At 39.0% G+C, this 25,868-nt stretch overlaps 2 protein-coding genes across 3 annotated transcripts in view; one reads left to right on the forward strand and one right to left on the reverse strand.

The window, feature by feature from the left end:
• The window catches only part of ERI2 (ERI1 exoribonuclease family member 2), an 8,379-nt gene extending 3,987 nt beyond the window's left edge, over positions 1–4,392 (forward strand). Inside the window, exons 7-9 of one of the 2 annotated variants that reach the window (XM_074965330.1) lie at positions 407–488; positions 1,092–1,204; positions 1,418–4,392. In XM_074965330.1, the coding sequence (XP_074821431.1) occupies positions 407–488; positions 1,092–1,204; positions 1,418–2,767 (1,545 nt within the window). In that variant the 3' untranslated portion in view covers positions 2,768–4,392. The remainder of the gene's footprint in view (positions 1–406; positions 489–1,091; positions 1,205–1,417) is intronic. The other variant, XM_074965331.1, reaches the window with a different exon arrangement.
• On the reverse strand, positions 1,179–25,285 carry LOC141994874 (acyl-coenzyme A synthetase ACSM3, mitochondrial-like). Its single transcript, XM_074965332.1, has 15 exons — positions 25,180–25,285; positions 22,289–22,572; positions 20,217–20,427; positions 18,594–18,801; positions 17,197–17,340; positions 16,134–16,290; positions 13,713–13,792; positions 12,136–12,259; positions 11,743–11,823; positions 10,539–10,640; positions 8,272–8,399; positions 8,049–8,148; positions 7,377–7,496; positions 5,141–5,211; positions 1,179–1,247 (listed from the first exon to the last, which is right to left on the reverse strand). The coding sequence occupies exons 2-15, from the start codon at positions 22,535–22,537 to the stop codon at positions 1,241–1,243; spliced, it is 1,782 nt and encodes a 593-aa protein (XP_074821433.1). The 5' UTR covers positions 22,538–22,572; positions 25,180–25,285; the 3' UTR covers positions 1,179–1,240.
• Positions 25,286–25,868: the final 583 nt, after the last annotated feature.

The following is a 25,868-nucleotide window of genomic DNA, read 5'->3' on the forward strand; positions in this document are numbered from 1 at the left end:
TCTGAATCTGGCACAAGAATTGGGGTTTTCCCAGTTAGTGCATTCTAAACAGCATGACTGGTATTGTAAAAATGAATGACGATAGGATACTCTTGACTGGTCTAAAATTATTTGAATAGAGTCACTTTTCATTTACCATAGCAAAATACATATTCTTTGTTTCTCGGCAAACAAGAAATATTAGGTGTTTTTTGGAATACTTTCTCTGTGTTCCATTTGAAAGGAATTTACACCACATACTACAATTTAAATGAACAGACTGATGCAATTTATAATTGTATTCCCAATAGGCTATTCAGTTACTTCTGTCTTAGATGCAAACTGTACATATGTAACTGAAGAATTTGCCAGGGTAAGGCAGCAACAGGGAATTTAGTATAACATTTTAGAAATTTTTTTTTCTTAGCTCTTCTACACTAGAAAGCCAAAAGGGCTAAATGGTGCTTTACAGGATCTGGGGATAGAATTTGCTGGACGGGAACATTCTGGTGAGTGCAACATGACAGTTCTTGTTAGAAAATTGTTTTATGAAGCTAATCAAAATACAGCAATTATAATGCTAATTATTTCCATGTTATGTAATGTTCGGCATTACAAAAAAATTTGAATAAGAGGAACGGGATGATTCAGGACACTGGGTTTTTCATTTCTAAGATCTGATTCTGCAAAGTCTCCAGACACAGAACTCTCACTGAAGTCCATCACAGTGCTTTGTGTAGAGGACTTGCAAGATTGGGCTCTAAGTTACTAGTGCAAAAAAGGACCAAAAGTTGGTGCCATGTGGTAGCTGTTAATTCACATCACAAAAACTATTAGCATTGTTTGATGGTCATGATAAATGGCTCAGTAGAGAGAGCCCCAGAGATTTGAAGAATCATGGAAGTTTCCACCCACACAGATTGTAACTTTCGTAGTGTGATGTAGAGGAGCTTGAACTGCCACAGCCCATCCTGTACCTGTACTGTGAATGAATATTTTTCAGTGTTGTATGTATCCCTTTTAACAAGCACTAAATTCTCTTAACTCTCCCCTAAGTAAGTCATTAGGCCACTTATAATTACTATTGACATTAGTTTATTAAAATTACAAAGAGTTTATGATAATATCTTCTGAAGGGTTGGATGATTCTCGGAATACTGCCCGTCTTGCTTGGAGAATGATCTGTGATGGATGTGTGATGAAAATTACTAAATCTTTGGATAAGGTTAGTGACTTCTTCGTATCTTCCTTTCTTCTTGCCTCAAGTCCTAGAATGCAGACAAAAAGTGAGTTCACTGAAAAAACAAAACAAACACTTTAAACTTGAATTTGAGTTAAAGCATCTTTAGCAGACTCTCTCATTTGTCTCATACATTGATTTCTAAAACCTGTTGACATCCAATTTTCAAAATCTTGGATTTGCTTATGGAATCCCTAGGTACATCCGAAGAAGAATTCAGTGTCCAGATCTTTGAATGTGAACCCCATTGAAGAGAATCCATTGGGAAGTAATGATGGTGCTGAAACTTCAGATAAAGAGAGAATTTGCAATAGCAACTGTCTAGCTGAGACTGAACACAGTAAAATTGATAAAATGGTTATAAAGTCCAATGTAAAGGGAAAAGACCAGCAAGAGTCCAGTTCTACAAGTTCCTCTGCAAATGTCCATGTTGGGTCTAAAAGCAGTACAAAGATTGATGAATGTGGTCAAACCCAAAGCTGCTTACCTCCACATATTGGCAGACTTCCTGTTCCCTTTGGACAGCTACAGGCTTCTCATTGTAATTTACTGACAGACATCCAGAATGGATTAAATAATGGACATCTTATTTCTACTTCCAAGTACAGCTCTTCAGTACTTGGTTCAGGGCTAGTGCTTGTCTCCACTACTATTTCCTCTGTTAATATCTCTAATGTAGATGTAAGTACTAGTTCTGACTGTTTATCTATGTTGGCTGATTGGGAAGATGTAGCTTTAATACCAGAATCACAGCATGAAGAAAATACAGACTCTGTGAAGCTTAAAGATGACCCAAATACAGAGACTTCATCAGTCCTTGGAGAAGTGATGGTTCTGAAAGAACCAGCTATGATGAATTCAGACTTTGAACGTTTGGGGCAATTGGAGGCTTCTAAGTCTATTGTGTACAAAAGTCCTAATACTACTATCTATGATGTAGGAATAGCCCAAAGGCAAGCTTTAAATTGTTCTGCTTTTAAGTTACCATCTGCGAAGGTAAATGCTACTTTATCAAGTACAGTGTTAACTGGAAATCATTCCACCCCTTTCCCTCAGACTCCTAAAAGGAAACCATCTAGTCCAAAAACTTTACCTCCATCAAAAAAACAGTCATTCACTGTACATGAAGATGAAGCTGCATCTTCTGATCAGCCCATATCTTTGAGAAATTCAAGTTCATACAAAGTTCCTACTGTTCTCTTAAACTCCACAGTCAGCCTGAACCAATCTTTAAAAGCTGTGAAAAGTGACAAACTGACTCCACCCTTATGTAACTGTGGTCGAAGGGCTAAAAGACTAAATGTGTCCAGTGCTGGTCCAAATCATGGCAAAGTATTCTATAGCTGTCCTGCTGGAAAACATGAAAGGAAGAAGAGAGGCTGTGGATATTTCAAGTGGGAGCATGTACTTCTAAAGGAAAAATCCACACACACTATTTCTACTCTTTCCACTACTGCAGCTGGTTTCACATCTCCTAGAATAAACTCAGATTTTTCAGGAAATTCTCACAGGAAATATCCGGGTCTCAGACCTTCTATGAGAACTTGAATGTTAATTAATTTTTGTCCAACTCTTAACATATGCTAAGTGGTCACTGATACTACGAAAAAAGATAAGTAAATGATGCCACAGATTTCAATTTTATGAGGATTGGGCATAAGTGACATTGCTGGGCTTACTTCAGATCAAAATAGAACTAGTGAAGCATAAGTGGAGACAGTCAGACATTAATAACTTGAGAAAATTTGAGGAGGCTAGCGTGACTAACATGAAAGTATAAGCAGCTGGTATCCCAAGTTTTAATATTTTTATTCTCTTATCAGGTATTTTAGATTTTTTTTACCAGCCCAATCCTTAAATATCAGTGTTAGTGATACAAATTTTGTTTGTGACTACCTTTTTCTAAAAATACACCTCTATATAACTAACTCTTTACAATGTATGCGTATGTCTTTAACACTTTCTGTCTAAGAAATGATACTTGAAGCAGTAATGATGCTTTTAAAATGATTTTATACAGTCTTTATTACTGAAATGAAATAAAGATAAATGTAAATTCCTGTGACATTTTGAGTAAATAAACTTAAAAGTACCATAGCAAAAATGTTAACCCTTCAATTGATGTAACATTTATTTTTCTATCAGTCTATCTCTATTCTCACACCATGCTCATTACCACAGTATATGGGACAGTCAAATGTTGTGTACCTGTACTTCATTTAATAACAGAGACTACCTTGTAAATCCACCCACTTTCACTAAATGAATACTTATATTCCAGGATAATCATAAGTGAAAACTCAATTTTGGGAAAATTTTCCTACCCTAAAAGGGAATTTTAGGGAAAATATTTTTACATATCCGTTCCAACCACTGCTTGCTGTGAACATAAATATGAATGCTGAGAGGCAAAAGCATAAGTCATTGACTTGAAAATGTACACGTAAGCCCTAGATTACCAATTTACCAGGGTTATGGGTGCATTAAAAATCTATGATAGAAAGAGAAATGGTTGTAGTAGAAAGGATTAACCAAAAATCATACTAGAGCTGTGAACCAGGAGTATGCAAGCAGTGAGTAGAGATGCTCATTGAATGTATATTATTTAAAACTAACAGATACAGAAAAGTGCTTATGCAGGTTAATTTTCTTTACAACATTTTTCATTTATAAATATATTAACACTTAAACTGAGGAAAGCCTTGCACCACACTTGATTGCCCACAACACAGGAGGAACTGAACACAAGCAAGTACACTCCAATTTGTTTACTCCAGGAGCTTGGATGTGAACGCTGTTGAATAACTAAGCTGGAAGAGCATCTTGGATATTGAAATGTACAAGAATACATGAACTTTGCTATTAAATTCTTATATCCAACCACTACTACAGTAGTAATTTTTAAACAGGAGTAGGGTTTATTTGGGCCAGGCATGCAATCATGGATCCTGGTTCATCCTGTCAGAACTTAACACGTTTAGTGACCTGGTCTTGAAATGTGGACTATCTTGAATAGCAAGTTTCAGTGTTTAATAAACACTTTGAGTTGGATGATGCTATAGAAATAAAAAGTGGTGTTTTTGTTTTTGCATGTTTATTCCCCAGCATGCTTTTCTAGTTAATAGCTAGTTCATAGTAGTGCTAAGGTTTGACTTTTGGAAACAGATGGGTTTGGGGCTTACTACTATGTAAACTGTTCTTTCCTGCGTGCTTTTATAACTAGACAATTGGAGTTAGTTAAAAAAACCTTGTTTTGTTATTCTATGATTGGGTAGGCAACCTATGGCACGCGTGCTGATTTTCAGTGGCACTCACACTATGTCCCATGCCATTGGTCCGGGGGGCTCCGCTGCCGGCCTGGGGTTCCATCCGCCGGACCCGCTCAGCCCTCTGGAGGTGCCGGCCACTGGTCTAGGGGGCTCTGCTGCTGGCCTGGGGTTCTGGCCGCTGGTCTGGGGCTCTGCAGCCGCCCCCAGCTGTGGCCCTATATCCCCAGCCTGGGTCAGTGAGGGGTGCAGACAGGGCCAAGAAGGGGCACAGCTCAGCATGGATCTCATGGATTCTTATTACTGGCACGTGAAACCTTAAATTAGAGTGAATAAATGAAGACTCGGCACACCACTTCTGAAAGGTTGCCGACCCCTGTTCTATGACAAAGTGTTTTAGACTTTTTATGCCTAGAACAAATGGGAAAGGAAAGCTCACCTAGGATCTAACCCTGCATTGCTTGCATAGCCAAAATTTTCACTAAAGTCAGTAAAGTTTTAGTTGTGCATACAATGCACGATGATGCTCTCAATTTGTAACATATATAATAGGTCAAGAGAACAAAAAATTGCACCATATATCAGCAATATATAATATTTTTGGAAGAACAAATTATGAAAAATAAACACTAGATAATTCTAAGCTTTTCCCCACTCCTGCTTGCGCAATTCATTTCTTCTGATCTTCCCACTGACTGTCTTTGGCAGCTGTTGAACAAACTCCACCTATTGGAAAAGAGAAGAAATTACAACTAATATAATACAGTATATAGTAGATAATCTGCTCTATGTGCGTACAATATTTGCTGTCTTGTACAGACATGGAAGATATTAAATTGATCCAGTTATGGAAAAGGAAGATTTTTCCATGGGATCTATTGTAAGGCATTTAAATGGATAAAAGTACCAGCAACGGAAAGTTTAGCAAAGGAAAAATAAATTCTTTTTGGATAAACAATTCTTTTTGGATTATAAAAAATATTTGACTTTATCTTTTAAAAATCTGTTGTAGGCCCATCGCTATGAGAAATAAATTGATGTTCATGATGTACTGAAACTTTAGTGTCAAACTTAAAGATTCTGTTCCTCAGTTTCTCAATGTCATATTCTTTACGCTGGAAATATGTTTCTGGATGGTTCTCCACCATAGGAAAATGTATAGTTTGCATAAAATTATTATTTTGAAGAAATTCCAAAACTGGATTAACAGTTGGTAGACTGTATAGTTATAAAACATCAACCGGTTATATTTCAATGCATCTTGAAATATGAAATAATTAGTTTATGGATCTTTCTGAAACTCTTACTATAAATGTTCCTCATTTAGTAATTTGCTCTTTGAGGGGCAACTCTTGTTCCCTGTACCCAGCCAGAATAACTAAACTTTGTGTTGGGAAGCGCTTTAGGACAGGAGCTCCTTTTAGCCACTGCAAGTCACTGAGTGTCAGTGTGGCATTCTGTAGCTTGCTTTTCTGCCTCAGGTTTTCTGCCTCAGTAACCTCAGCAGCTTTTCTGCCCTCCTTATTCTGAGGGTGATCTGTGTTTGGGGAGTCCATATTATGACAAATCACTCAATGCCACCACCCAGGAGTCTTTGCAAATCTGTGTGGGCTTTTAGTGTTCTGCCCTTTCCATTGCAGCAGAAATGCTAAAGGATAAGCCTTCTGCACCCTGCAGGAAAAGTAAGATTCGTTCAGTGCAAACATCAAAATACATGCATGTGGGCTAAATGGATTAGAGGATTAATATGAATGGCAAATATTCCCCCAGAGCCTATTATAGACACTCTAGAGTCTGCAGCACAGGGTTTCTCTGCACTATTTCTATACCATAGAATCAAATTTAACATTGCTATAAATTCTTTAATATAAAGTGGAGACAGGTAGAGCTATGAAATTCAACAAACATATTTGCTATTGACCTACTATTAAATGTAGCAGAGAGGGCAAAGAGTGAGGATTTCTATTTCAAATACCCATTGGCCCTTACAGTAGAGCAAAAATGAAACCCTGTGAGTCTGGAGAAGACAAAAGAATAATTTTAAGAGAATCTATTTAAGATAGGAATGCTGTCATTTTGAGGCAACTCTGGAACTACAGCTCCCAAGTGAGTGTGTATTTTTTCAGGATTCTGTGTCCTACTGCTCTCCCTTCCCCTTGTCTCCTGTGCATTTTTCTTGGTTTCTATACTATCCTCGTCACTCTGGTATATGAACCTCTACAAAGGGAATATCATATGTTTGCTAAAAATAAACGCTGAAAATGTGAGCTGTTAGAATAATTATATTTACCCACGTGTCCTCTGTTAGAGTCTTATGATTAATCATGGCAGAATTTGATTTGTATTTTTTATAATTTTGATGTATCAATGCTTAGTTTTAAGCATTTTTTCAATGTTTATCAATTTCAGTTTTCACAGGGCACAAAGTATTGGTTTTAAGCTTTTTATTTTTATTTTTACATTTTTCACAGCTGTAGGAAATTATGGGGGGATTGGACAATAATTATTCAATGACAGTAGATGTTGAGATTCAAAAAGTTAAAGCTTTATAACTGTTAAAAACAAACTGTCAACATCACATGTCAAAATATACAAAGTAAATATCCTTAAATCAAACTCATTCTCAAGCAGCATTTTTCTTTCTTTGCTTCTCTTTAAATTTAGATTGTTTTCAATGGAAATGTTTTTTGTTTGGTTTATGTGTATGGTGAAATCAATGTTTACTGACATTTACCAAAAGAAATCTAAACCTCTCAAGCCTGCTTATGATTTGTATGGTGTGTGTGTGTGCGTGGGAGCGGGTATAATAAAGCTTTTATACATGGAAGTTCTCTGATGCCAATTGTTGACTAAATGTAATTTATCTAAAATACTTATGGTTAAGCACTTACCTTTCTAGGATACTTGTATGGGGCAGTGACCTTCTTAACATGGTCCTGTAGCTCTTTAATCAGTTTTTCTGGATCATGTGAAACATAGTCAGATGCCAAAACAACAAAGGCTTTCACTACCTTAAAAGATTAAATGTTGATGAAACAAAATGCACATAATACAGTACAAGGTCTTAATGTTTAACAAAATTCACTTGCTGACAAATTACAAAGTAACTAATTTACAGTGCAGGTTCAAAAAACTTCACCAAGTTAAATCCAGCAGCTGCTTATATGTGTAATATGCAGGAAATTGGGGCAAATTGCAGCTATCCTTCTCTTTAATTTGCAGTTTCAACCTATAGGGGCTACAAGTCCCAGTATGAAAAACTACCTAAGCAGTATGGCTGCTTAAATGAAGATATGGCATGTTGGAATATGGGGCCTCTGTGGGCTACACTTCCATATTCATTGTATCGAAGATCGCAGTCACTTTGCAATGCAGCGGTGGCCCCACTTCAGCCACCCCTATGTTTAGAGGAACATTAAGAATTTGCTGAGGGCTTTGATGTGAATGGAATGTTTCAACAATTGTTTGGAGTAGCCAGCTGCCTTGGGATTCTGTTTAAGGCTTTTTTAAAATACATATTTCTATAAAAAATCCAAGCACATAAGATATCTTAAGTCCTTTACCTCTCCTCTGATGGGATCTGGGCTGCTGACAACAGCTGATTCTACTACTGCTGGGTGCTCTATCAGTGCACTTTCGACTTCAAATGGTCCAATACGATATCTTTAAAATGAAGAAAAGTCTTTTATTGTTATACATTTATTAGTTAGTGAAGTGCCAACTGTGTGTTGGCATCATCTGCATTATTTGAGTCCTAACGTAATGAATGCACATGTAAATTGTTACCCAGCAGAATTGATGACATCATCAGCTCTTCCAACAAACCAGAAGTATCCATCTTCATCTACAATCCCCCTGTCCCCAGTGATATAGAAATTCCCTTGTAATGTTGAGTCAGTTCTCTCTGGATCATCCTAGTAAACATTAAATTGTATTTGACAAACATTAACCTTCCTGCAAATAAAAAATTATACTCTAATGTATGCAAGAAACTGATCTCATTTCATTCCAGCATTTAATTTATATTACAACATAATTTAGCATGCAAAAATTCAGCCTTGCTGAGTAGTCCATATCATAGTGATATGTATTAAAATACCAGCAGATATGAACAACGTGACTGGAAAACATTTTTTTCAAACATTGTTCATATTCATAATTGTGGATTGACTACAAAGCCCATAATGCATGAAATAAACACAGCAAAACTCAACAGATGTGGAGAATATATAATTGTTGGGGTTATGTCTTTAACTAGGTTTTAGACTTGTGTTTTTAATCATAATGAACTACTCAAAATATGCATCTTGGCCCACCATATTAGGAACCTTTGAAGATTATGGGCTGAGATGTCTATGTTATGTGGTATTAAGTTTATTTGGGGGAAGATTTCCTAGCTCTTGTTTTCCTTTTTGTCTCTGCTCCTCCCTGCCTCCTCACCCCCCAGTTGTCAAAAAAAGATGTGTTTTGGGTTGACCAATCCTAACTAATAAAGGGGGTGTATGTAGTTCCCTCTACAGCTAACTAAACTGACTCCTGGATTGGCTGGAGGGGATAATTAAACATTGATAGTTCCTGTCCCTCCCTCATTGCACTGTTGGGATGGCCTGGTCACAGTTGGTTTTAATAAATGAAAAGACTTGTTAGCTTTAATTTAGTCTGCAACAGTAGTAAAGAGGAAGTACATGTACATTGCTTCTTATCTAGTATTACTTTTCTTTCAACCATATAATGTATCATATTCATTTTTTCCAGAGAGCGGGCCCTGTTAGTGTGACAGCCTTCACCTTTGCAGTACCTGCCATCTGTAACAGCCTTTCCGTAGCTTTTCACTTCAGTGAAAATCTGGTCTGAAAACAAATCTCCCTTGCCAATTCATCTTAGTTTCCCTCTTGTAGCCTGACCCAAAGTTGGGTATATATAATTGTAACTTGAGGATTAACAGGTTTTTGTCCCAAGATCAGGACCAGTAATTATTATGTAATTTGGGAACCCCGATGTGCACAGGTGCAACACTTACACCATAGGAACTTTTTATATATATTTACAAATATATAATTTATTAATAATTTAGCAAAGTTATATTCACACTTAAACTTAACAAGGCAAATAGAGATAATACAGAAAGTATATTTGGATGGCCACACTTATACCCTGGAATGTTAACCATTATTTTTTAATTACCGTTATTGTTTTTATTTTCCCCATGGTCATTATTTTGCCCCCTCCCTCCTCCCGAGGTTTACATTTTTTCAGCCTATTTGCTGCCCCTGGGATGTTACTTTTATAGTAGGTTATGCTGACGCTGCCATGACCAATGCATAGTTAATAAAGGTTTTTATTTGTATTTTCTCCCCTTAAGGTGTCCGTTTTTTATAGGTTGGTATATGTATAATGTTACCCTGTTAACATGCACATCTATTTGCTGTCATGGCACCTTTGTGGTCGGAGGTTCTGTCTGGAACCTTTCGGATGCTGGTGTCAGCTATGTTCTGTGGGTGGCTAATGTCAGTATTTTGAACAAAATTCCCCCTCTGGCATACTACTTTCAGTTCCCTATAACTTATAAGTTACTTAAGTTTATTTATACCAACGGTTATAGGCCTCAAGCCTCACACTATCTACTAAAGCCAAATCTTACAAAATAAAAGCCTGTAGGTTCCTTGCATTACTACTAAATATAATAAAGCAGAATAACAAAGCAATAAATATAATGCAGGTAGGCTGGCCCACTGGGCTACACTCTTTTGCTGCTATTTATCCCTGTAGTTATAGTATTTAGCTTTATAAACTTGTGTGGTATAGTCTGTACTAAAGAGACTTTGCAGACACTTAGATTGTAAACTCCTTGAGGCGGGGATCAACGTTCTGTTGTGTGTTAGGACAGCACCTGTGCATAATGGGGATGGAATCTCTAGGTGTTACCACAATACAAATATTAATGTCTCGTTTCAGTTGCTGAATAGTAATTGAATTTTATAATTTTTGGTTTATATATATGTATATATAAGGAATTTAACAGGTGTGCAATTTAAGTTTGTGTAGTTCCTTACTATATATCGAGTGAAAAGACAAAAAGGTCTTGTAGGTCTTGCTTTGATGGCGATATCTCCTTCTTCTCCAGGAGGCAGAACATTGCCGTGTTCATCTATAATCTAAACCCCAACAAAATACACAGTGGTGTTACCTTGGTGTTTAATTTAAGGCATAATTTTCATTAAACTAATAAAATCTGCATGTTTATTTTGAAATACTGAATTTAAAAAGTCAATAATAGAAGTGACTATAACCAGCAAGAGAAGCTTCCCCTCTGAAATGAAACAGAAGAATAAATTTTCACCTGAAGATTCCAAAGCACTATGCAAACATTAATTAAGCTTAGTAACACCCAACTGAGCAAAAAGGAATATAGCAATTGATCAGGTGGGAAAACTGAAGTGCAGAAAGTTGCCCAACGATTTGCCTGCATTAGCAAGTCAGGAATATTCCTTTCCAATATCCTCTAACTCTTCCATTGAGACTGGTGTAAGGCAGTGGCTCTCAACCTTTCCAGACTACTGTACCCCTTTCAGGAATCTGATTTGTCTTTTGTTTACTGAAAAATTCCTTACTTTCTCATTGCTACCATATAACTATAAAATTAATCAACCAGAATATAAATGTACTTACATTTCAATGTGTAGTATATAGAGCAGTATAAACAAGTCATATGAAATTTTAGTTTGTACTGACCTTGCTAGTGCTTTTATGTAGCCTGTTGTAAAACTAGGCAAATATCTAGATGAGTTGATGTATCCACCAGAAGACCTTTGCGTACCTCCAGGGGTGCATACCCCTAGTTGAGAACCACTGGTGTAGGGATGTAGTGCAATCACTCAGATAGATAACATATATATAGTTCAATGTATCATCATATGCATTTTTCTAGAGAGAGTTTCTCATCCATTGTCATATCGTCCTTCTCTATGGTGTAACTATTGAATGCAGCCTGGGTTTGTTTTTGTTTTTTGTTTCCCCTACTGATTGGCTTATCTCCACCTGGTACCCAGCAAGAAATTTCACAAACTATCTAATGAAAATTTGTATAATGTAAGAGGAATCTGACTTTCTGGAGAGCTAAACTGAAAACAATTCAGCAGGGGGGGGGAAATCCTCTCTTTGACTACCCTAAACTTGCTTTGAGCCTCTCTGAGGAGAAACCAAACCTCCTTACTTGGAGAAAAAGGTCCCGAGGCTTACAGATATGATGCACAATACCTTGACGTCATATGCTGGAGACGGCATTCCCATTGAACCTGGTTTAATTTTCATTCCCTTGAAAGTTCCACAAACCAGCACCTACACCAAAAGGTTTTTAAAAGTAAACTGTGCAATCTCATGTATTCAGTTTTTAATTTATATTTAATATACTCAACTAGTCTGGCAAATAAAGTTACAATATATAGCAACCTCTCTGACAAACAACAGTGAATGCTTCATTATAATCATACATTCACCTAGTAAACTTCTAGAAACCAAATTCTGCCCTCAGAATTGTGCTTATAGCTCCAATTGAAGGGAATGTGACATGACTATATTATTTTTTCAAACTTATTTTCTTAGCAGTCTGAAGGAATTTACATCTGTGTTTTTTAAAGCATCTGACTATACCGTTTCTGTCTGGCCATAACCTTCATAGATATCCAGGCCAGTTTGCTTTTTCCACTGCTCCATCACTTCTGGGTTGATTGGCTCCCCTGCACTCACACAGTGCTGCAGGCTCTTGAATTTATAGCTTTGTGTGAAAGAGTAAAAGGCTGATCAGATTTTAAAAGGGGTTAAAACTGCCACAGTAAGGAAATACATATAAAAGGCAGATTAGATTCTCTCTCTCTCTTCTTTTAGTAGAAATGCGTCAAAAGGAGTTGATTTCTGCAGAGGAATTGAGAGTGGGGTGAAAATAATCAGATCTTAAATGACATGAGTTGCTGAGTTGGCTTATGCCGTGAAGCGTGAAGGTTTATATCCTTCCAGAACTCTTCTTTTTTTTCTGTGTGTGTGTGTTTTAAATCCTCACTACTGTAGCTGTGGAGCCTCTCATATCCATAGCAATATAAAGTCTTTTTTTCATCTCATGGCCTCAATGATATCTTGTGGCAATGAGTTCCACAGGCTAATTGTTCACTGCATGAAAAGTAGTTCCTGTTGTTAGTTTTAATGGTCCAGTCCTGCAAGTGACACCACATGAGCAGACTCCTGTATCTATGCAGAGCCACACTGACTTCACTGGAGCTCTGTGTACGCAGACCCCTGTATCCATACACAGCTCTTCTCAAGTCAGTAGGACTCCATGTAGGTACAGTATCTGGGTGGAATCACCTACATGATCAGAATCTCAGTTTGCTGCCTTCCAATTTCATGAAATGGCTTCTTGATCTTGTATTTCTTGAAAGGGTGACTAGAATTGGCTAATTTACCTTTTGTCCATTCACTATTGTATACTTTTATCATGTTTCCTTTCTACAGACTATACATAAAATATTTACTGAGCCCAGTTCATTTTAATGTAATTGCATGAAGTCAAACTGAAAATAAATTTGGCACATTGTGAAAGAATGTATGTAAAACTGCAAGTTCTGTATTTTACAAGATGTTAAAGGTAAAATAGTCTTTCTTAGTCTAAGCTTTCAATAGGATTTTAAAATACAGAAGAGTCTTGCCGTTCAGCCCTAATGATATTATCAAAGGCTTATTCATGCCATAGTAGCATTATCATAATCACCAATTCTTATACATTTCAGTCAAACCGATTTGATACAAACATACCCTTGTAGTTATTGTATTCCAGGAACACCAGTAATGGGGGAAAGTATTTTGATTGCCCTACCAAAGTGGTCTTCCTGTAAACTCAGACTATAAGCTTAAGATCTGATTATAAAAGTATATTTCCAGTACTAAAACTCAAAAGTACTGTCCGTGCGCCTAAACTGCTTTTCAAAGTCTTATTCCATTTCACTGTAACTTGCTAAATTTGTGGGAGTTATATTATCCCCATGGCTCATACTATGGTACTCTGACTTTATTTCTAATACGTAAAATACAAGACATCGAGAAATACACAGCAAAATTTCTTTTCTGTTGTACCATTGTAAACTTGAGTAACTTAACCAAACTAAAAGCAGAATTTGGCTACTGTTTTGGTAAAATATGATGATCTAATATGATAAAATATTTTGATCGTTGTTTACCTGGTCAGATTATGCTGCACAAGCATTCGATAAGCAGTTGGAGCAGAACAGAAGGTTGTGATGGGAAATTTGGATAGAGTCTAAAGAATGTAAAATAAAAACTGTCTAAATGTTGCAACCAAAAATAACAGTGCTTCCCACAGTTATTTGACTCCCAAGGAAACCTAACTGTAAGATATTTATGTATTTACTAATGTAATAGCTGCAACCAATTTATGAAACACATGAACATAATGTTGACAAACCTTGAAAACACAGCTAGTGTTGAAGTCATAAATACTTTTTCATCTTTAAATAGCTTTTTCTTAAAAATTGAAAATTATTTTATAGTTAGCGTCACATTCCAAGCGTCCTGTCACAGAAGAGTTTGCATTCTCAAAGCATTTCCTTACCGTTACAGCTCTTATTACTCAGAAAACAATTGGAACCAGAAGTATCATCTGTAAAACATTTCCCAAATATGGATACTAGGTAGTGTTTTCCAGCCATCAGAGTAACAAAAGGATATGCAATGTTAAGGACGCTACATTAGAAGTATAGCTTCAATAAGGAGACCGTAGTAGTAGGGATGTGGAATATCCCACGTGAAGTGAACGATGCTTGGCTGTTTCTCATAGCATCCAAAGTTGTATGTGCAGGATATTATAAAATATAATACCAATGCCAATTTATAAGGTTAAAAAACTCAGTTTTGTATCATCTCCACTCTTCAGTGTTGAAATATTTACAGTTCATGATTGAAATGCCATACAAGATGCTCATGTATCCACTACTGTTGTTCACTGTGTAATAGTAAAACCGCAGAGGATCCAAAAGTGCTTTACAAACTATGGTTCCGGTCCTGCAAATGCTTGTGTGTGTAAGCTTCACTGTATGACGAACAGTAAATGTTTGCAGAATCTTGCACTGTAACTAGGGCTTTTGTTTTGGGGGATTATTTATTTCATTTTTCAGGGTTTATTTTTAGCAATTTTTGAGTTTTCTGTAGATATTCAAAAATCAGGGTTTTGGGGGCTTTCTCTTTGTATATATTGTAATGAGTAATGTATATTATATACATTACTCAGTGTTAGAGCCCCATATTTTTTCAAATGCAAAATAACAAAATTTAAAAAAACAGCATACTGTACTTACTCCTGTGACTTCTGTCCATGGGGCTGGGCCTAGCTCCCTGCTTTGGGCATTGCAACCTGGAGCACAGGGTCACAGCACCGCTCAGGTGCTGCCCATTTGCCCTTCCAATATGACAGTGGGAAGACAGGCCAAATTTGAGTGAGTGGTATTCTGACCTGGCATGTGGGATTGCAGCACTCCTCTCTCAAATTTGGCTGGCAGTCTCCCTGTCATGACGGAGGGGTGTCTGAGCCAAACCTGAGTGGCGCTGTAACCCTCTGTGCACCAGCTTGCAATGCACAGAGCAGGGAGGTGGGCCCAGGCCTGTGGGAGAAAGGCTCCTACTGCAGGGTGAGTACAGGGTGAGTTCTCTCTGCAACACCGCTCACGGCCTCCCACCCCCTCAGGGAAATATCTGAGACCCCTAGGACCTCCCATCCCAGAGGGAGGATCCAGCCCCCCACCCCTCCCAGGACTCCCACAATAAAACAAAAGAAAAGAAAATTCCCTCCCAAAAAAATAAAATGAAAAATTATAAAAATTAAAAAGAATGTCATGGGCTCTGCTCCGTACAGCGGTATAGACCGCAATGAGTAATCTGTTTGTAATGTTCCCTAATGCACTTTAACATAGTGCTGTTTGAAACAGTACTACTTTAACATGCACTAAGGAACCTTTAGTGTGCACCGGCAGGGTCTATACAGACCAATTCATCATAGAATCATAGAACTGGAAGGGCCCACGAGAGGTCATCTGGTCCGGTCCCCTGCACTCAAGGCACGACTAAGTATTATCTAGACAATCCCTAACAGGTGTTTGCACAATACATAAGCGTGCTTTAGAAATCACATCCTCATAGTCCACATGACTGTTCCATATAAACAAGCCCTTAGATACAAGTAAGCATTTCCAGGGTTTTTCTGGTGTTTACTGGATAAACACTGATATCTTCTTATTTTTTTGTTTTTTAAATCGGGGGTGTTTTATCTGTGTTTATTGGTGAAAACCTCAAATCAGAAGCTCTCACTATAATGTCTGCTCAGCAAAGCACTTACGCACATGCTGACATTTGATGCCAATGTGATTCAAGCTCCTAATTGAAGGTAAACAGGTGCTTAAGCAATTTGTTGAATCAGGACCTATATAAATATATATCACTACTAAAATGTGATTGGTGACCTCTTCGGTGAAGGGCTGTAGCCAAGGAGCATGCTGTCTGCTGTACAGTGGAGAGGTGAACATCTGGGCAAGAGCAGCAAGGGAGGAAAACCATGCTATTACGAACATGCCATTGTTCTCGTAACTTACATCTAGGACAGTGGTTGGGTCAAAACGTGGCATGCTGTGTATAAACACACATGCCCCCTGAATCCATGGTGCAAAAATGCTACTCCAAGCTGACTTTGCCCAGCCTGTGTCTGATGTATTCCAGAGTACGTCGGAGGAGGTTAAATCCAGCCAGTACCTGGTAAAGAAAAATCTATGAACAATTCTTTTAAACAGAATAAATATAAAAATATCAGCAAAAATATTACTGGGACAAACAGTCACTGTCTTGTCTTAATTGAGATTTGTGAACAGCTGAAACCCCAAACAAGAGTTAGCCACCAAACATGGCCACTGTGTCATTATTATAGATTAGCTTTGCATTTTTTTCACTAAAATATTGTACCAGTACAAAGGCTTATGATGTCTCAAAACAGAGCATCTTGAATTCATATTTGTGAATTTGTAGGGGATTTTGTTTAGTTTGTTTTTCAGGGGGTAAGAGTTTCTCATTTTATTTCACATTTATTTGGTGTTCTCTTATCTATGATTACTTGCCAGTCATAGTGGAATGTACTACAGTATCAATGTTATTTTCCCAAGGTAAAATATTCCACGAATCAGTACTGGCTTTGCAAAGTTCTGAGCTTTCATAAAGTTATTTTGTTTTTGTGGGAGATGTTCAGTGCATTTCTCATATGCTCTGATAAACCCATGCCTTTATAAACCTTATGAAACCACAAACTTTCTCTTTTTATAAAGGTCCTTACAGAGGCTTTATAAATCACATGATCTTCTTTGAAGATCCATTAGGAGAGGTTGGTTCCCTTCTTAATAGATAGTGTTGGATTTTTTTTTTTTTAAGATAAGAAAAGCAACTACATCCCAGTGCTCTGATTCAATCTACCATAACTGGCTAGTGGAATTACTCAAATTAATTCTTGCCTCCTGGAACAATAATCTTGTCATGAATTAAATGAAACTTTGATATTTTTTAAGCTATTGAAACAGAAAGATATTAGTGAAGTGCTATGCTTCCTTCACTTCTGCCGTGTGACCCTTTTGAAGAAATACCCACGTGGTTTAAAGCAGTTATGATCCATACCTTCCATTTACAGTCTGTCCAATGCCATAACTACTGTGGGAATGTTCAGTCATTTTTGGGGACCCTGTTGTTCCACTGGTAAAAAAGATGGTCATTGGATCTTGATTCCTCGTGGTCACACAGTTGTGATCAGCATTAGCGTTTCTTTAAAAAATACAAGATGGTGAATAAAGTAAGCAAAAAAATATAACATACGGATCCCAGATGATGTTCAAATAAAACAAAAACTGCAGAGTTACAAGAGACGGTGCTTATCTGCACTGAAGGAAGTAGCTTTTCCCCAGGTTTATCTTTAGAGAAGTGGGACTACATATCAAGGAGAATGCACAGAACTTGGCTGCATATTAACAGGTCAGATGGCATGAGATCTGGCATAAAAAAAACCAAACTGCAAACTTTACATTTCAGTTTCCCCCTTTTTTTCTTTCTCTCACCATCTGCATTTAAAAATTTTACATTAAAAGAAAATCTTGTGATAATAATCAACTGAAAGGGATGCCTACATTTGGAATTAGGGGTGCGATTCCCAGCTCTGTGCACTAAAAATAGAATTTTAGGCTAGCTGCTCTGAGTATGTGCCTAAGGTTTCTGATGGGCACTTATTTGGGATAGCCAGTCCATTTTACCCACTGGTGCCTCAGTGGCTATGTTCTATTTTTAGCAAGCTAGCTTGATGAAAGCTAACGCGATTATGTGTCCTCAAACTGGGGATCACACCCCTACCCTCGGAGCTCAGCAGTGAACCCCTGCCGTATGCCAAGGAAATAAGTGGGAGAGTACCTTGGCTCCACCCACCCACAATACCAGTAAGCACAGCTGAGCTGGGGCAGTGAGATATACCAGGGAAAGCGTTAGCCTAATTATGAAGAACTGAGTGTGAGCCTTTGATCAGTTTGTCCACACCATTGTGAACTGGGACCATGGAATCAATGTTGTTATTTGAACACAGCATTTCCCAAGCTTTTAATAGCTGAGCCCCACCCTCTTAAGAAAATAAAACCAATCATGTCCCCATTTTAGCCCCACTATATAAGCAGGTCAGCATGGGGGAAACTAGGATTACCAATGTTCTGTGCCAACAATCCCCAGCTAGTCCCTTGCATCTTCCATGGGGGCTGTTCCACCCCTGGGAAAATGCTGCCTGAACATGTATTTTGTGGTTAAATACTAGTTCGTACACACTAAATACAAACAAAACGGGCACTGGCCTGTTTCTTGTTCCAACCAGTCAATAGAATTACATGCTCATTGGTATTTTTTTCCAATGTTCATTTCTCCCCCTTCTAAAGAGATGAAAATGTTTCACCATATTCGACATTAACACTTATTATTAACAAACTAGCCGCCAGGCTTTTCTTTCACGTTACTGCAGCACTTTGACAGTGGCAGCTACTCACGTAAATAGGTCTTTAAAGTTCAGCCATCCTTCCAGGTGGTCCTCTGACACAATTAGCTTGAATTTCAAAGACTGGCATTTGGACACAACGCAATCTATAGCTGGTGCCAAAACATGATCAGTGATAATACACTTTGCCTTTGATGTTTGTACTCTATGGAGAATATCTTTTGCTGTCAACTGTGTTGTCCCAGGAATAAGGACAGTTCCTAAAGGAAGAGCCAAGTTTAAAATTTAATAATAGGATTGTACAAATCTATGAACTAAATTCTTCCCACCTCACTCTTAATAATAGATCCACTAGCTTCAGAAGTTATGTCTGTGAGTAAGTGAATATGATTTGGCCCTGTGTTTGTACATATATTGCTTTTACACAGACTGAATTATAAATTAGGATCAATATAAATTAGCAAGTACTATCACACAAAATGTCTTTAGCATGGTGGGATAAGAGAAGCCAGTAATAGAAAGATTTCCCTCATGTGGAAGTGATATACTTGTAAGAATGATGGGTTGAATATTTATTAATAAGAGTCGATGGGTTAATGTCTCTTAGGCGTTTGATAGCTTCACCTTCTTCCTTCAAATGGTCTCTTCCTTCCATTCCCACTCTTCATCATGTATCTCATGTGTTTTACTATGGGAGCCAATTAGCAACATAGAGAAAACTTCAAGCCCTATGTAAAAGACACTATTCTACAAGCAGCCTGTGTCTATATGCACATATAGAGAGATACAGATTATTAGCTATATGATTGGTTGTACTAGAGAGGGAGGATGGACTTGTGGATAACGGTCTGGACTTGGACGCAGGAGATCTGACTCTAAGGGCTTGTCTACACTTATTTGGGGATCGACGAGCGGCTCCTGGACACCACTGGATTGAGAAGATCCTGTCAACATCGCGTAGTAGATCTAAGCTACATCGATTTGAGTTACGCTATTCACGTAACTCAAATTGCATAGATTAGATAGAATTTCCCCTGTAGTGTAGACCAGGCCTCAGTTCTACCACAGATTTCCTCTGTGACCTTAGGCAAGTCACTTAGGGCCTGATTTTCTGAGCACCCATGCCTCCCACTGACATGATTAAACTCTCTGTGTCTCACTTCCCCATCTGTAAAATATGGATAATACTTCTCTGCCTCCCAGGGGTGTTGTGAGGATAAGTTATTAATGTCCATGAGGCACTGAGATACTTTGGGTTTTATTAAATATTCAGACATAGAAAAACCTAAATATTTAAGGTTTCAGAGTAAGGTGCCACAAGTACTCCTTTTCTTTTTTCTAAATATTTAACAAATCCCGTTGGCAAAAACTTGGCCACACAAACAAATATAAATGTGTGCTATTGCTCTTGCGAGCAGGTAATGGGTATGTTTGCAGTTTGTCATGAGCAGTGGAGGAGGACAGTGATAGTAGACAGATGGGATAGTAGGTTTTTGTTAATGGGAGAAGTAAAGTATGCCTGAAAATCCAATAGTACAAATGAAGACAGATCTTGATGTTACAAGCATTTTTTAGCTGTACAGCATTAGTGTTTCTCATCCTCGATGTGTTTGTAGTTTTGACCTCATTAATTACTGATTATTGATCATTCATAATTCCTATTATTTTTACTGACCTGTTCGCATACAAGCCACATTTATTAGCCACCATTCTGGTATCCGGGGTAGAATCAGCATAACTCTGTCTCCTTTCTGCAGACCACATACCTCAGAGAGTACATTGGCCACTTTTCTGGAGCGGAATCCAAGCTCCTCAAAGTTCCACCTCACCTCATCGCCTTTATCGTTTACCCACCACAGGGCTAGCCTTGTAGGCCTCTTTCCTTCCTAATGAACGACACGTTATGTTGTAAGTACTTAGCTTGATATGGATGTAACCGTCCCTCAAGTCCAACTTTCCAAGACAGAGGAATGTTCATGACCTATACACAAAGGCGGAAGTCCTGGCCCCACTGAAATCTGTAGAGTTTTGCCATTGACTTCGATGGAGCTAGGATTTCACTCCAGATTTAGAATAGTCTATAGATGTCAAATTCCTTTCCTGAAGCTAACACATTAGATAATGAGAAAATGCTGCACAGTGGCTAGCGCAGAAAACCGAGGGTCACTTTGGCTCTGGCCTTGCCTACATTTTCCAAAGTGGCCTGTAATTTTAGATGCCTCAATGTTTGGGGGATTGTACCCAGATAGATACCTACAGCCTGGGTTTCAGATGGGTGGAATACCCGCAGCTCAGACTGACTTCAATTGCAGTGGGGGGAGGGGAGGTGCTCAGCACTTCTTAAAATTAGCCCAAAGGTCCAAATATCTAAACACCCAAAATCAGAAACTCCTTTTGAAAATACAGATCTAAACCTCTCTGAGTCTGATTCACCATTTGTCAGCAGAGGTTACTGTGTGTGTCGGGGTGTCGTGTGGCTAAATTAACTGATGCTTGTAAGGTGCATTGAAATCCTTGGCTAAAACTTGCTATTGAGGGACCAACTGTTATTTATGAATAGAGTGTAGGTAATGTGCTAGCTGAGATCTTCAATGGTGCGGCAGAGATCTGTACATACTAAGAACAAGTTCCATTTCAAGGTAATATAATGTGTAATTGTCAGGCATTGGTAACAAGGTGAGTAGATTTTTATTTGTGCATTTTAAGGAGAAATCCTGCGCCTCCTTCCTTGGCCACAGACCTCTTCTTCAGATGTTGATTCTTCAAAAATGTTGCTTGCATCCTGCGAAAAGTTGTCTTTATTGCCTAGGAATGATAACCTCATATTATGTGATAGTGATGATTCATCCCCATACATTTTAGCACCCCCATTTTTCCGACAGAAAGACTGAGACACAGAGAATTTGTGATTTGTCTCCAGGTCTAATCCAGCATCTCTTCTACCATTACTAGTATTTCTATTACAGTCATGTCCCCAATCCAGACTGAGGTCCTTCTGTGCTAGGTGTTGTACATACACATAGAGATAATTCCTGACTTGAAGAGTTTACATTCTAAGTAGACAAGACAGATGAAGGGTAGCAAGTGAAATTTGCAGATGGGAATTGGGGCACAGAGAGGTTAAGGTTTGGTCTACACTACCAACTTATGTTAGTATAACTATGTCGCTCAGGGGTGTGGAGCGATGCAGGTATACTGACCTATCCCATGATGTGGACAGGACTATGTTGACAGGAGGTCTTCTCCTGTTGACATAGCTACCTCCTCTCAGGGAGGTGGAATGCCTACGCCAACAGGAGAAGCAATCCCATCGGTAGGTAGCATCTTCACTAAGTGCTATAGCGGTGCAGCTGCCCCGGCGCAGCTCTGTAAATGTCGACAAGCCCTCTGTGATTTACCCAAACTCACACAGGAAGACAGTGGCGGAGCTCAGATCTTCTGAGTCTCAGGGCAGTGTCTCAGTCACAAGACCCTCTTTCCTCTGTTACTCATGCTCACAGTCTCGTTGCACTCAGGAAGGCTATTTAAGTAAGCAAGAGCTATCAGAGTGGGCCCAAAAGCAGTGGAGCATCTAGAACCTGGGAATTCCTGGCTGTTAGTCCTATACTCCAACTGCATTGCCTCTCTGAACTGAGCGGGTTACCAATCTGTAGCCCAAAAGGAATAACACTTGCTTCTGCCAACTATGTTTTTCCTCTGATACCCAACATGAAAAATCTTAGGATAAGGAAGTTAAAGGACTGTTACCTTTTCCATTTCAGTCCATTTGTCCAGCACATCAGTTGCAAAATTGAAGTATTCTGGCACCTCTGGTTTGTACTGTTGTTTTAAGGATTCATAGTTTAAAAAATTCTGAGGGGCCAATACCCTGTAGCCTTTTTTAGAGAATCGGAAGGATGCAGTCAAGGGAGTCCACAGGAACCTAAAGCTTTGGGTTTTCAGTAAAAACTGCACGACAGCACAAGCCATAATGGGTCCTTTCAGGTTATTCTGCATTCAGGATAGTCTTTGTGGACCATCTATCTGAAAAACTATACATCAAAATACACACACAAAATAAAGAATTGCCATGTGGTTTCAAAATAGAATTAAAATGTCCTTATAGGTCAACTATGAAATAATTGAACATTATAATGCACTTTCTTAATACCCTCCCCCAGATTATCCTGTGCCCCTCACTTTGAACTGTTAAAATATTGTTACAAATGTATAATCTGGATGTGCTATGAGGGTCTTTTACTGCAATTGTTCTGCTTCACACCAACCAGAAAACAAGTAGGGCTGAAGAGCCCCTATTACAGGCTCCAGCTGTCCCTGATAACTGCCACCCCCTATCTCACTGGTTTTGCTTAAAAAGTATGTCAGTGTTTAGGGGGAGAAGACTCATAAGATAGCATTCTGCATTAATCACCAAAGCAGGGATTAAACCATTGCCACCTAAATAAAACAACGCCATGTAGTCCCCTCAATGAACTATGTATTTATAGGTATTTCACAGTCAAGAAGAATAAAAGATCATGGCAAAACCCCAGCTGTATAGGCAGCATCACTCAGCCTGTGTCTAGAGGTGGAATGACTCAAAGAGATCAGTGCATACTTGCTATAATGATTGTTCTTTTTAGTATTTCACAAGCTGAACTAGCTATTCACAGAAAGCAGAACTAAGTAACAAATCTTCTGTCCTAAACAGGTTCATATACTGCCCTCATCACTGTAGTAGCTCGGTGAACCTTCCAGTAGTGCAGTAAGCAACTTTACTAACATCTGTCACCTGTGGGCATTCTTTCTCTCTGCCCCAGGGAGTACATTCTGTTTGAGGTATAGTGTTTTGTTTTGGCAAGTCTTTCTTTCTTTCTTTCTAAACTGTGCTATGTGTCTATATATTTGAAGCCCTGCACTTGGAATGAAAAGTGGTGATAAGATAAGAATCTGGTTCTGCTTTAGAACTGAAAATCACAATAAAAATGCCTAACAATAGATTAGGGGATGCAACGTGCACATGAAAACGATTCTACTTGCAGGTAGAAGGAAGGAATTAGAATAGGGAGAGGGGGCTAGCCACAGAGGATGCACTTTTTAATGCATTTATATCTGCAGGACAGCCTGGAGACAGTCATGCTCCACCCTTGGCATTGCTACAGCAGTGCCGTGTAAATCCTGGAACCATGGGACACCATCACAGGAAGGCCAATAAAGACCAGTATACAGAGACAGAAGGAAAATATCAGCATGAAAAATCTGAAACAACCACGTGTTTAAACCTTGGATACAAAACAGTCTAGGAGTCATTTATATTCATTAGTGAATACGCAATTGGGACCTGATTCTGTATCCCTTGTGCACTGAAACTTTAATCTCCAGAGCTGTCAATGTGGCACCGTTCATGTGCATTAATGTTCACATTTAAAAAAATACTCCAGCTGCTAATATTTAAGTTGCAATGTATAATCGAGAGGCACTAGTATTGCTATACTCTTGCAAATGCATGAACATACTTTACAGTCCAGTCACATTAACCATGGCTTTTGGCTGAGTGCAATCTTAATAAACAATAGACAATGCAAAGCCAGAATGTAAGCGATTAAAAAATAGCAGGGAACACATTGTTCTGCAGAGTGCACCAACAGTCTTGTGTGAGTTACCGCCTAGCCAGAATGTTACCTGGTACAGAAATATGTTTAGTAACTTGACTATATTCTGCAAGGAGCAGCAGTGCCAGGTGCAGCCTAATAACCTTTGGCCATACTTCTGATGGACACAACTCCTCAATGAGGCCAGCAGAGATGTCAAGCAACGAGATTTTAAATGTCTCCTTGAAACACATGCAGCAAAATTAATCCTCACAAGAGGGAGAAGATTTAAAAACTTCCTGATAATCGATCCAACGTGAAGGACTCGCCCACATCCAAAGAGCAAAACCTAGCAATAAATCTGTAAAGGTTGGAAGCTTCTAATTGGATAAATATTTACCCAACAGGTAAACACATTATGCAAAGCCAAGTTTGTTCAATGATATTTGTACTGAGTAAACAGGCACCAACTAAGGAAAAGGAGGCGGTTTGGGGACAAAACTGATCTGTGGCGTTCAATCTCCATGTGAGCTACAAAGAGACACAGGAGAGACTCACCTACATAAAAGAGGGAAAGCCGGAAAAGGACGACCAACATGAGCGAGGCAGAGAAACACAGATGAGAGGAAAACTAATACTGGCACTATACCAAAAATGTCCCTGGCAGCCGCCCTGGGGGTTCAGTCCCCCTTTGCCATCCCCAGCACCAAACCTGATCTGCATCTCTTTCAATCATCCTCATTATAAAAGACACCTGTCATTTCAGACCCAAATGCCCCACTGCCTCACACGGTTGGGGAGGGCCTCTCAGAGCTGTCCTAGCTGATCTCCATCAGAAACCTTAACTAGACCACATCAGCCCTTAACTAGATTTAATGTAATAGACCACATTGACTGTGCTAAAGTAACGACTCCCACAACATCACTCACAGTGTCCTACTGTCTGCACTGCGTTACTGTGCCTAGTGCACCAGTACTAGGCTCCCTGCTATGCACCATGTCCCTTAGAGACACGCGGGTAACAGCGCGCTGCTAACACTGAGCGTGGCACGAATGCTCCAGACTCACACAAAGGGCTGCCAAATCCTGCACTCACAGGAAAGAAGCTGATGTTTTTCTGCACAACTCCGAAGCAAGGTGGAAAGTGCAGGATATCCTGTTCCCTCCCCCCTCCCCAACTCCCGAGGCTGTGCACTGATAAAGCACAGCTAAGAGCCAAGGCACACCCTCTCTGATCTGCTTGGTGCACTCACAGCCTCTCACTCCAGCCCCAGGGAGTGCACAGGTTTCGTAAACTCCTCCTGCTGCTGGATGATCAACCCGCAGCCCCCAAGCGGTGGCTCTGGGGCCTGGGACCAGCAGGAAATTTGCAGAAACGCTCATCAGAAATATTTGGATCACCTGATTCTGTGGTTGTGGGATGCACGGAAAGAAAACCAATGTCGCTTTTATGCATTTTAGCATTTATGTCGTGTGCTTTCTCCACAAGAACTATCAGCTGCCCTGCTGTGAGCTTTTTGACCATGCCAGACTTGGGCAACCTGCACTGGGGAGAATATATGTTAACTGTCACATGGAAACCTCCACAGAATCAAAAAGAAAAAATTGGGGATTGGTCCTGCTTTGAGCAGGGGGTTGGACTAGATGATCTCCAGAGGTCCCTTCTAACCCTGATATTCTATAATTAAGAAAGGGCTCTAGAAGGATTCCCCCAAATAAGGTAGTTGCTCTCTCCCTAACAGTTAGTGAGACATGCA

Source organism: Natator depressus, chromosome 10, assembly GCF_965152275.1.
Source record: "Natator depressus isolate rNatDep1 chromosome 10, rNatDep2.hap1, whole genome shotgun sequence".
NCBI lineage: Eukaryota > Metazoa > Chordata > Testudines > Cheloniidae > Natator > Natator depressus.